The 12,542-nt window shown below is 62.8% G+C and overlaps 3 protein-coding genes across 3 annotated transcripts in view; 1 reads left to right on the top strand and 2 right to left on the bottom strand.

The window, feature by feature from the left end:
• The window catches only part of AMSG_07705 (uncharacterized protein), a 1,597-nt gene extending 1,480 nt beyond the window's left edge, over positions 1–117 (bottom strand). Inside the window, exon 1 of the mRNA XM_013900329.1 lies at positions 100–117. The gene's annotated coding sequence lies outside the window, so the exon portion shown is untranslated. The remainder of the gene's footprint in view (positions 1–99) is intronic.
• A 109-nt stretch (positions 118–226) lies between these two features.
• On the bottom strand, positions 227–3,045 carry AMSG_07704 (Poly(Adp-ribose) glycohydrolase; the record flags this gene model as incomplete). The annotated part of the gene is made up of 4 exons (XM_013900328.1): positions 227–640; positions 682–2,048; positions 2,448–2,825; positions 2,925–3,045. The coding sequence occupies 4 exons, from the start codon at positions 3,043–3,045 to the stop codon at positions 227–229; spliced, it is 2,280 nt and encodes a 759-aa protein (XP_013755782.1).
• A 948-nt stretch (positions 3,046–3,993) lies between these two features.
• Positions 3,994–10,554, top strand: AMSG_07703 (uncharacterized protein; the record flags this gene model as incomplete). The annotated part of the gene is made up of 3 exons (XM_013900327.1): positions 3,994–5,431; positions 5,482–5,906; positions 5,953–10,554. 3 exons carry the CDS (start codon positions 3,994–3,996, stop codon positions 10,552–10,554), a joined length of 6,465 nt encoding a protein of 2,154 aa, XP_013755781.1.
• Positions 10,555–12,542: the final 1,988 nt, after the last annotated feature.

Here is a 12,542-nt window from a genome sequence, read left to right as displayed (position 1 = left end):
CTCGGGGGGGGGAAGAGCCCAAGGAGGGCGGGGAGGGGGCAGCAGTAGCTTGTGGAAGAGCCCGCGGTGTGGGAGGTGGCTTGCGTGTCATGGGCGTACATTGCGAAGTTCGGAGGAAAGTGGGGAGGAAAGCCGATGAAAATGAGCCAATGGAGGCAAGCAACGAACGAGCGGGAGCAACCACCCGATACAGGCGATTTGGTTGTTTCAGGTTCATCTGGTGTGGCTAAGGCGACGGCGGGCGGAGCGCAAAGTGGAGGAACTTGAAAAGCGATGGCACCTTTTTGCGCGGCTTGCTGGTGCCGGCGGGAGAGAGCGGCGGGCTGACGACCTCGGCAAACTCGCGGATGAGCGAGTAGAGGCCGGCGACGGTGGTGGCGGCGGCGCGGACGGTGTCGACCATGGCGGCAGCGGCGGCAGCAAAGGCGGGATCGCCAAAGGTGCAGTAGACCATCGAGCGGCCGCTGGTGGAGGCGGCGAGCCACTGGAGCACAAACTTGAGCTCGGGGTCGCCGCCAAAGGCGCCGCAGCCCCAGTTGCCGGTGACGACCGCGCGCGGGCGGCTCGCGTCGAGCGCGGGATGGGGTGCAAACCCCGCGGAAGCCTTGCGCAGCTCGCGCGCGATGGCGGCGTCCGAGAACTGGACCGTATGGCTGCGAAAGCGGCGGCGTCAATGGCCACAACTGCGGTCGTCCGATGGCCGTTTGCAGCGAGCGGCGCAGGGTCGTTGTAGCCGCCGGCAAAGGTAAAGGACGCGCCGTAGCCGGCGTGTGCCGAGTACCGCTGCGCCCCGACTATGAGCAGCGCCTCGTCATCGTCGAGCGCCTCGGCAAGCAGTCGCGAGACAATGAGCTCGGGCGCAATAAGAAAGCGCACCTCCTCCTGGATGCAGCCGTTGCCAAGGACGCCACCGCCGACAAAGCGGTTGGCAAAGTCGACTTCGACAAAGTCCCATCCGGCGTCAGCGCTGGCCACGTCCTCGATGAGCGCATCGGCGTCGATGGTCACCGCTTCCAGCAACGTCTCATCGTCGTCCCAGTCGGTTTCGCGATGGGCAACAAGGCGGGCAAAGGTGACGTTGGCGCCTGGCGCGTCGGGCGAGTACGCCGCGCACGCCTCCTCAAAGTAGTGGATGAGGCAGCGGAACTTGCCAGCGACGCTCGGCTTGCGGACGGCGGCGTAGAGGTGCATAAAGGTGAACGACGGAAAGGCGGCAAGGTCGCGGGCCGACGAGCCACGCCGTGCGTTGCGGTACGGCCAGCAGCCAAAGGCCGCAACAGCCATCGCACACGCCAGCTGTGCCTGGGTCAGCGTCACCGCGCCCGGCTCGCCACGGCGGAGCAGTGGCACGGGATCCGGGAACAGAGCTGGCAAGCTCAGCGCAAGCGCAGCCATCCGCGGAAGAGTATCGACAAAGAACCGATGCGCCTCGTCCTTGCTCGCGCTCTCGTCCCAGAACCAGAGCCAGGCCGAGGCGTCGATGTCGTCTACGCCGCGCAGCTCGGACAACAGTGCCACAAAGCCGTGAGGCGTGACCGGGAGGTTGGCGGGAGCGAGCGCGCGGCACATGACAGACCATTGCGTCGCCGCCGGCCCACTGGCGCTCGCGCGCGTGTTCGAGACCGAGTGCGGCATGAGGACAGCCTCGCAGGGCTGCGAGAGATCCCACTGCGGCGCGAGCTTAGGCTGCGGCTCATCACCTTCGATGGCGGGCTCCTTGCCGTCGTGTGGCGGTAGAGCCGAGGTCGGGACAACAGCGTCAAGATCGATGGTAGCATCAAGGTCGATAGCGTCGGCAGGGGCAGGAGGAGGACCGGGAGCCGGCGTCGCCACCGCGACAGGAGACGACGATATCTCGACAACAGGAGCATCCAGCGGACGAGCGCGCTTCTCGGGTGGAGGCGAGGAGGCGGTCTCGTCAGGTACAGGCGGCGGGGCGGCGGTGGGGAACGACTCGGTGCGCCGCTTGCGCTTGGCGGTCGACGGGGTCGAGCATGGCGGGGCGCGGGCAAAGAAGGAGACAAGCGAGGTTTGCTTCTTTGGTGGGGCTGTCTTTGACGTGTTTGGGGTGTGGTACATGGAACCCGTGGGAGAGAGAGGTGGGCGTGGGCTTGGGTAGAGTTTGGGGAGGGGGAGTCGATGCAGAGTGTGTGGACGGGGCAAGGTAGCTTGATCACCAAAATGGCGGGTCATGTTTACTATGTCACGCCAACTTGTCTCGGGTGAGGTGTGGGTGCGAGGATTGCTCCTGCCGCAGTGGGCAGCCAGCTCACGGATGAGGGCCATCCACTTATCGGACTGAGGCTGATCATGGACATGGCAGGATCAGTACCGCTGCATGTTGGGAGGGTCATGGGAGGGAGCAGCCTGCGGCTTGCAGGAGGGCAACGACGTCAGAGTGGCCGTTGCGCGAGGCGCTGTGGATAGCGCAGTTATCACCAGCGGACGGATCAACACGATCGTCAGCGAGGAGGAGGCGGACAACGTCGGCGTGGCCGTAAACGAAGCCAAGCGGATGGCACAGTTGTCTTTGGCGGACGGATCGACACGATTGTCGGTGAGGAGGAGGCGGACAGTGTCGACGTGGCCGTAGTGCGAGGCCCTGGTGATGGCATAGTTGGCTTTGGCGGACGGATCGACACGATCGTCGGCGAGGAGAAGGCGAACAATGTCGATGTGGCCTTTTTCGGCAGCCCATGCGAGACAATTAGAGAGAGCCAGCGTGTCGGAGCTGATCTTTGGATGGTGCATAATGGCCTCCACCACGGGAACCAGCCCGATACTAGCAGCAGAACGGAGCACAAGGGCCGTCTCCCCGGCATCCGCTCTTGGGAGGAGACCAAGCGCCACATCGCTCATACCATGGAGGACGGCAAACGCAGCGAGTCCAATGCAGCCACAGAAATACTGCCCCAAATGCCTACACAGACCAGGCGGCAGCGCAGTTGAATACGCGGCGGCATGCATGGCAGCCAGCTTGCGGACGAGGGCCATCCACTCGTCCGACTCGGGGAGGGCGGGGTCGAAGATGGCGACGAGGCTCATGGGATCGGGGTCACTCGTGCTTGGCTTTGGAACCGTGAGAGAGCAGAGAGCCAGCCGAGCCCCTCTCCACAGCTTGTGCCTGACGCAGGTGTCGTATCCGGCTTTGGCGTGGGCGAGGGCGGCGACGAATGGGCTGCCAAGCAGGGCGGCGTGAAGGCGCTTGGACGACGAGGCGAGGGCGAGGTGGTCGACCGGGGTTGGGAGGAAGGCGGCGACAGCGAGGATGAGTTCGGTTGGGAGGGTTTCCAGCATGTGCGTGTGTGTGTGTGTGGGGCGGGTGGGTGGGCGGGCGAGTGAAGTGGGTGGCTGAATCGTGCCTGTTTGCTTGGGGCTGGCGCAACATGTGTGGCTTGGGTTCGGCGCATTGACCGGTGGGGGTGGTCATGGGAGCGTTGATGGTGCCAAGTCGAAGACAAGGGGCTCGGATCACGCATCGGCGTGCGTTCACGCTCATGGCAATGCCTCGTGACACATGAGCGTGTGTCTGGTCGGGCCGGCGGCAAACCCGAAGCCCCACTGCAACCATACACGTCGGCCCCCGGGCCGTCTCTGGCCCCCGGGTCGTCCCTGGCCGCGGGCATGGCACGCCGAAAGCACCATCTGCACCTTAGCGATGCAATCAGGACGACACCAGCACAAACACGTACCCTCCTCCCTACCACTCACCCATCCGTGTGATAATCGCGCCTGCAACGACTTGGCCGGCCACGCCCTCCCACACGCACTTGCGCTCGCACTCGGGACCCGAGCCAACACGAGTGTTGCACGCCACAACACCTGAACTCTCCCCACTGCGTTCACTCCCCCCCCCCCCCCCCCACACACACACAAACACACACACACAAACACACACCCAACTCCCCACCAACCATGCAGACAATCCTGACATGCATGCTGGTCATGGGCAGCCTCGTCCCCCTGGTCACCCCAGCCGCCCCCGTGCAATGCATGGCGGAGGTACCTGTTGCGCTGGCCGAGGTCTTTGCAGCGGCGCCGACGGCCGAGGTGGCTCGTGTGGCCGACGTGGACGGTGATGGCGACAACGATGTTGTGGTCATGGGTAGTGTGGTTGGTGGTGCTATGAAGCAACTCTTGTGGTTTGAAAACTCAGACGGCCTTGGTAGTATGGTCCTCGGACGTGTGCTGGGCGGAGACGAGGTGCACGATTTTTTGCTCGCCGACCTCGACGCCGATGCCGATGTTGATGTTGTGGTTATCCACAGCTCGATTGTGTACTGGCGGGCGAATGACGGAAGTGGCTTATTTGGGCCAGGAAAGGTGGTGGCCAATGCTCGCGCAGGCGATACCTTTGTCGATTTTGCCGTCGGCGACGTCACGAACGACGGTGTGGCGGACATCGTCATCGCCGTCCGCAACGCGGCGCTGGGCCACTCGCTGTTTTTGTGCCGTAACAACGAGCTGGTCTTGTTTGAGTCACCTGAGGTCATCTCTATTTCAGGCGAGCCGTACTCGGTCACCATTGGCAGCGTTGACGGCGACGGTCTTGACGATATCTTATTGACGCTCGACAACGGGGCCCCGTTTGTTGGGTGGCTGCGTGCCGAACTCACTGGGTTCGACTCGTTTGTTTCGGTCGCCAACACGGCGTTGCTCCACTATCAGCTTGAAGCGGGAGACGTGACGGGGATCGGCCGTGCGAGTGTCGTGGGGCGAGCGGGAGTTGTTGGCGGCGCTCTCTACGTGTGTCGCAACGTGCCGCCCCTGGCGACGGAGGCAACGCCGATCAGCATCGAGGCCGCGTATGGACACGCACTGCTCGACTTCGATGGCGACGGTGACCTGGACGTTCTCTACGCACAGGTGGCGGGCGGACAGGAACTGCGTGTCGCTCTCCAGAACGGCGACGGGTCGTTTGCGGCCTCTGTGACTGCCAACGCGCAAGTGGTGCGCCCGGTGGCGCTAGTTGCGGCCGACATGGATGGTGACGGCACAGATGACCTTGTGGTCCTTGGCAAAGGGCCGGCGCCGCACTACATTCTTCGCAACGCGGGCCCGTCGACACTCGTCGTTGCGTCCACTTTTGGAGACACGTTCAGTCCAGCAGGCGCACTGGCGGCGGCGGATGTGGACGGCGACGGGAAGAGCGACGTTGTCGTCGCGGTCCACTCGCAGTTACGGGTGTACCTGGCGCCGGCACTAGTAGACGTCCATTGGAACGTCACAACCCCTCACTCATCTTTCGTCCTCGCGGTCGGCGACGTCGATGGCGATGGAGCGTCTGACGTTGTGACAGCACCTCATTCAGCCGTGGGCGACGTGGAAGTGTATGTTGGCGACGGTACCGGCTCGTTTGCGACGCCGCTGATGGTGTCCACCACGGGCGCTGTCGTCGCTCTCGACGTCGTCGACATGAATGGCGACGGGCGTGCTGACGTTTTGTGGGAACGGGGAGCATCACTCAATGCGTGCTCTCAGCTGCCGGCATCTCGTTCGGCAGCGTGACTACGCTGCCTGTGCGGTTGGCAGGCGTAGGCGATGTTGATGCTGACGGCGACCTCGACGTGTTTGGTGTTGTCGGCTCGGACCTGGAGTGGATGGAAAACCTTGACGGCGCCACCTCTTGGGCAGTCTCCGCGACTGCCGTGCCCTTTGACAGCCCTGCCATCCCTCTCGCCGCCTCGCTCGCCGACATGAACGGCGACGGGGTGGGCGAGTTTGTGGTGTTGGTCCGCGAGGACATTTTTGTTGTTGCGCGCGACGCTGTGGGTGCGTGGACAACTACGCAAGTGTTCGATGGTTCGACCGAGTACACGTTCGATGCCTTCGAGCTCAGCGACCTCAACAATGACGGTGCTCTTGACATGGTTGTGGTTAACCTCGCGACGTTCGGCATGACCCGGGTCTCGGTGTTTTTGGACGTGGCGACGGTACCCTCGGTGTTGTCAGGACAACCTCGTGACGATGGTGGGCCCTCCTTCTGGCTCCAAGGCGGTGGTTAGTGTTGGCGACATCGACGGCGATGGGGACGGCGACGTGCTCTTGGGCAGCGGGTATCACGTTGCTTGGTACATGAACGAGCCGACGCCGATATCCAGTACCCGGTTTGGGACAGCCATAAGTGTGACGCCCAATGCTGTGCCGCACGACGTGCGGCTAAGGCACATGCACAAGTACGCTGCGGCGTATGGCGACGTCGACGGCGACGGGGATATCGACGTCGTGACGGCGACGTCGACCTCGTTCGTATGGTTTGCCAACGGTGACGGCGCGGGTGAGTTCAACTCGCTCACTACCATCGGAGGTTTTGCCGAGAACTTTGTGTCGGGCATCCAGCTCGCCGACATGGACAATGACGGCGATCTCGACATGGTGGCATTCACAGAGCTCCCGGGTGAGGGCTATGGCAACGGTCGGCTCGCGATTTACCTCAACATCGATGGCCAAGGCACGTTTGAGCTGTTGTTCCGCAACGTTGCGGATGCCACTGGCTTTTTGGCGGTGTACGACGTCGATGGCGACGGGGACACCGACATCCTTGTCGACAGCGCTGGGTCACAGTCTGTCACGTGGTACGAGAACGTCGACGGCTTTGCCACACCACCTCCTTCGTTCTCGTTCAACTCTGGCGTGTACTCGAACAGCGCCGCCACTGGCGACGTCGACGGTGACGGCATCGTTGACGCGGTGGTCAAGGAGCAGTCGGACACCGTGTACTGGCTCTCAGGGGCTGCGGCCCGCATGTGGACGCCCGCTTCCATGACCGTGCTCGACGATACCGTACTTTCCGCCGCGGACTGCTATCAGTCGTGCTCCTGGCTCAACCTCGGCGACGTCGACAACGACGGTGACGTCGACCTCGTGATCGACGTCCAGGCCGAGCTGCAAGTCTTTCTCAACAACGGCACAGGGGCGTTTGCGCCCGTAGTGGCCCTGTCGACACTGCCAGACACCCCGCTCTCGCCTGTACTCACCGACGTCGATGGCGACGGCGACGTTGACGTGCTCATGGCCACGTGGTCCGAGGGCCGCCCCGTGTGGTGCTCCAACACTGCGCGCAATGGAACTTTTCCCACCTGTCGCCTCCTCGGCAGCATGGTTGGCGCGCTCGGCGTCGACGCCATCGACGTGGAGGGCGATGGTGACCTTGACGTCGTCTACTTTGCTGGCAGCGCGGCACTCACGCTTGGTTGGATCCCGACTCTGAGACGCTCTGCGTTTACCTCGTACACACCCGTAGAGCGCGTGGTGCCAACGCGACCGCTTTGTTCCGGTTGTGCCCGCACGTTTGCCGACGTGATGGCTGTCTTGAGCACAACCTCCCGCTGTACGCGTGACACAGTGGTGCTGCCGGCCGGGCGGTACACGTGCCGCGCCGACTCGCACGCGCTGCTCACTCACAGCGTGCGCTTTGCGTCCGAGGGAGGAGGGCGAGCGATCTTTGACTGCAGCGAGCATGGCGGTGACACTGGTGTGCTCTTTCGTGTTGGCCCGCTCGTGGCTGCGGGTGCCGAGCTTGTTGGCGATCTGACTCTCGACGGCGTGGACGTAGTCGGAGGGAGGACGGCGCGCGGGTCGCTACACGGTACCCCGGCCATTCGTGCGGAGGGCGTGGACGCACGCGTTTCGCTGCACAATGTGACGATGAGAGACTGCGCGAGTGCGCCGCGTGCGGACGGCGCGCCGCTGCTGGACGTCGGGCTGGGCGGTGCGCTGCTCGCATCGGGCGGCGCGTTTGTGGAGGTGACGCACTCTACGGTGACCGGGTCTTCGGCGTCAGACTCGGGCGGCGGTGTGTACGTGCGGGGTGCTGGAACGCAGCTCAGGCTCGGCGCCGGAGCCCAGATCGTGGGCTGCGAGGCCGGCAACACGGGTGGCGGCGTGGTGGCCGTGGCGGGCGCGCGGGTGGAAATGGCCGACGGCGCACGCATCGCGTCGTGCACGGCCGTGTCGGGCTCGGGCGGCGGGCTGCGGCTCGGCACAGGCACCGCGGCGGCGATTGCGGACGCACTCATCGAGGACAACGTGGCGGGCGGCGCGGGCGGCGGCGCGCTCGTGGAGGACACCATGCTTGTCATGAACGCTGGAACTGTCCGCCGCAACCGGGCGTCGTTCGGTGGCGGCATCGCAGCCATGGCGGTCTCGCGCGTGGTGGCGTTCGAACAGGCGAGCACGAGCGTGGAGGTGCCGCTTGTTGGCGGCGGTGCTGCTGTTCGTGCTGGCCCGCATGCTGTCACTGGTGGCACGCAACTTGTGGACGTGGTCATGGAGGACAACGTCGCGACCACGCTCGGTGGCGGGCTTGCCGTGTGCGACGCTGTGGTTTCCGTCTCTGGTGCCGCCTCGGTGTGGTCGGGCAGCACGGGGTCGGACGCATTTGTGTGCGCCGCGGAAGGATTTGCGCCGAGCCGTGCGTCGGCGGCCACGCTTCCGTGGTTCCGCATGAACGCGTCGGCGTTTGCCGCGCTGGACAGTGCGAGCATTGTCGGCCCGCTGGCCAACCTCGAGTGGATTGCCGAGTCGCAGGCTGAGCTGCAGTCGGGCTCGGTGATGATGGGCGAGCTGCGCGGCCGCGACTGGCTTGGGCAGGTCATGTTTGAGCCGCGGCTTGATGTGCAGCTCACCTTTGATGGGTCTCCCGACGTCGTGCTGACGGGACAGACGACAAGCGCGCTTGCGTCTGTGAGCGTGCCGCTGCCGCAAGTTGCGGCTACAGCGCGGGTGGGAGCTTTGCCGCCCGTGACGGTGGCATGGCAGCTTGGCGTGGCGAGCGCGAGCGCGAGCGCAAGCGGACTGGCGGTGACCCCATTGACGGGCTCGGTCGACATTGTGGCGTGCGGCGTCGGGTTTGGAGGCACGGAACGGGATGGCACTGTGGTGTGCGCGCGGTGTGCGGACGACGCCGTGTCCAACGAGGTCTCGTTTGCGCCGTGCCAAGCCACACCAGTATGTCCGGTCGGCACCGTGCGGGTGGCCGCGAACGGCACGTCGCTCTGCGAGTGCGCGCCCGGGTTCTGGACAGCAGGTGCGGCGGTGGGTGAGGCGTGCGCACCGTGTCCGCGTGGCGGCGTCTGTGCCGGCGGTAGGGCGGCGCCTGTGGCGGCGCCTGGGTTCTTCCCCGACGACGATCCTGGATTGTTTGTGACGTGTCCTGTTGCGCGTGCATGTGCTGGATCTGGGCGGTGCCAGGCCGGGTATACGTCGCGGCTGTGCGCCGAGTGCGCCGACGGGTACTACCGGCTCGGCTCATTGTGCCGCAAGTGCGACACGGGCAAGAACATAGTGGTTGTGATGCTGCTTGTTCTGGGCGTGCTCTTTGTGACGGGCGTGCTCCTTGCGTTTAACCTTGCGGCGAGCGTGCGGTACAAGTTTGCAGCCGCCATGATCGGGCTCAACGCGCTGCAGATCTCGGCCATGTACGGCAAGCTTGACCTGGACTGGGGCTCGATCGCGCGCGTGTACTTTGACTTTGCCTCGGCGCTCAACCTCGACTTCAGCCTCACGTCGCCAGAGTGTGCAGCGGCGGACGGCACGGACGTATGGGTGATGAAGTGGGTGCTGACGCTGCTCCTCCCGCTGTTTGCAGCCGTGGCCGTCGCGGTGCTCGCGCTGGCGTTTGCGGTGCTCATCAAGGCCGGCGTCGGGTGGGTTGGGAACAAGAACATGGGCGAGCTGACGTCGGGTGCCGGGCGGACGTGGTTCCAGCTCCTTGTGGTTCTCTATCTGCCGCTAGCGGGCGCGTCGTTTGCACCGTTCGGGTGCCGTAAGGACGAGTCTGGACGGTGGCTGCTGGACGCCGACCCATCGCGACGGTGCTACACGTCGGCGTGGTGGGGACTAGCGGTCTCGGCCATGCTCGCCGTCGCGCTCTACGCGATCGGGATCCCGGGCGTAGTGGTGATGCTCCTCTCGCGCAGGCGGCGGTCGCTCGACCCGGTGACGTTTGCGCTCCGGTTCGGATTCCTTGTGGGCCGGTTCGTGGACGAGGCGTGGTGGTTTGAGGGCGCGATCATGCTTCGCAAGGTGGGCGTGGTGATGTGCATGACGTTCTTCACCGGCGACGACTCGAAGGCGAGCACGGCAGCCGTGGTCCTTGTGGCGACGCTCGTCCAGCTCGCGCTCGCGCGGCCGTACATGTCGACGGTACACAACGTGGTGGCGGTCGTTGTGTTGGCGGCGACGTCGATGGTGCTGTACGCCGGTACGCTCGAGTCGTTTGTGCTGCGGCGTGGCGGCGTGATGCTAGGTATTTTGGGAAACGTGCTCGCCATTGTGGTTGGTAACGCGCTAGACGTGCGCCTGCTGGCGATGTCGGAAAAGGCAGCAGCGTCCCAGCTGGACCCTGAGCAGCAGTGGGAGGCCGAGAACGTGGCCATCGCCGACTCTGGCCATATGACGACCGAGGTACAGCTCGACGACTTTGCCGACCACTCGCAGCCTGTCGCACCGTCAATGGCGGGCATCGGCATGTCGTCGCTCGCCGACCCGGGCGACACCCTCTTTGACGACGAATCGAGTCGGCTGTCGTCCATTGCCAGCAATCAGGTGTAGATCTAAATTTCAGGATCAGTTGCGCTACATGTGCAGCAGGAGTTGCGTAGCTGGTGATGAGAAGTGGTTGATGGCCGGCGGCGGCGGGCAATGCAGGTAAATTGGCATTGGTCATAATCGGTAATGAGGGTGGTAGGGGTGTGTGCGGGTCGAGCGGCCGAAGGTCGTGGCGGAAGTGAGCCGAGGCCGCTGGGGATGGGTGATAGCGATATTGGTACTGGAGCTAGTGTGGGGTGAGTGATGACCTTGAGTGTGGTCGCGGGTTGCGTAGGTTGTGGTGGGTGAGAGCTAGGTGGTGATGCAGGTGGGCCTGATCGGGCGAGGGGCCGACGGCTGGTGGCTGGTGGTCGGCGAGGCCGGGGCAGCAGAGGGGGCGGGGTTGAGGCTGGGTGAATCAAGATTGCTGTTGGTTGGTAGATAAGCAGTATGGCAAGTGATGGTTGAGGGGTGTGGGTATTGAGGTTGGGGATGGGGATGGGGGTGAGATGGAGCGGGGAGAGGAGGAGGATGGGGAGGAAGAGGAAGCGGGGTGCGCGATGGGATGGTGGTGGACATGACCAAGGCATGGGGGTGGTGGTTGTGGTTGAAATGAGAGTGGTGGTGGTGGAGTAGGGGGTGAGGGTGGTCGTTGGTGGTGACCGGGCGTAATGAGTATGGTAGGGGGGATAAGGGAGGTCGTGACGTGGGTGGCGTGGCGGCGGAGGGGTGCTGGGTATGGCGATTGGGCTTGAGCATTGATGAAGGTGAGTATGATACGGCTGATGGGTGTGTGTGGCGTGTGGGCAATAAGGGTGGAGGGGCTTGGCCGGCAGAGGGAAGGCGGCGGACGTTAATTGAGTTGAACGTTGAATTAATTTAAGAAAAGCCGGAACAAGCATCAAACGAGGCAATGACGTCCACGACAACAGCCAGAGGTCAAACATGACATTCACAGCACACACATGAGGAAGTCAACAGGGACTAAGTAAAGCTGGCAGGCAATAGGGTGGACTCGGGTGACGTTGAGGTCGATGAGGCAGGGCGCGGTTGATCGATCAGATCTGCAGATCAACCATGACCACGACACAACAGGGTCAACACAAAATACGTTGCATGCAAAACTATTGACCATGGCCAACGACAACAAAGATGAGAATCGATGGTGTAGTGAGCAACGGTCGATCATAGATGTGGAAGTCAAGGTCGATGAAAACAGGGGAGTCAAGAACAAATGAAGCATGACGAAAAATAATACAACGCAACAACAAGAGCGAAAGGAATGATGAATGGGAATGCATGTCGATTGTAGTCAACCATCACAGGCAAAAGCAACCAAAGCAGAACATGGAGGCAGACAATAGCAACAACAAAGCATGTGGAAACATGAACGGCAAAGAACAAAGAACACAGTCAGCCAACAAGAAAAGAAACGGAAAGAATCGAATGATCAATTGACAATGATCACTGACATTCAATACAATGTCAAACAATCGAACGAGTGACGAGTGGCGAATCATGAAAATGTTGAATGACATTCATGTCAATCAACAACCCGCACATGCGACTCACCCGAACAAGTGACACCGGCAAGTGTCAATGGGGGGATGGAGAATGTGAATCCGCATCAAAGACTCAATCCAGGCCCATGCACAGCCATGCGCATGGTGCGGTGGAGGTGAGTATGGTGGCATGGATGGGAATGTGGATGTGGGTCATGGGTGGGATGGGTAGAAGTGGCAAGGGGGCAGTGAGTGGCAAGTGGAGTGAGTGGTGGTTGGTGGGGAGGAATGGAGTGGGGCTAGGGTTGATGGGGCATCAGCTAGGGTTGACGAGGCATCAGCTAGGGTTAGGGTTAGGGTTAGGGTTAGGGTTAGGGTTAGGAGGTAGGTAGGTAGGTAGGTAGGTAGGTAGGTAGGTAGGTAGGTAGGTAGGTAGGTAGGTAGGTAGGTAGGTAGGTAGGTAGGTAGGTAGGTAGGTAGGTAGGTAGGTAGGTAGGTAGGTAGGTAGGT

The sequence above is a fragment of the Thecamonas trahens genome, assembly GCF_000142905.1.
Source record: "Thecamonas trahens ATCC 50062 unplaced genomic scaffold supercont1.37, whole genome shotgun sequence".
In the NCBI taxonomy this organism is placed as follows: Eukaryota; order Apusomonadida; family Apusomonadidae; genus Thecamonas; species Thecamonas trahens.
This window is presented reverse-complemented; position numbering and strand designations above follow the sequence as displayed.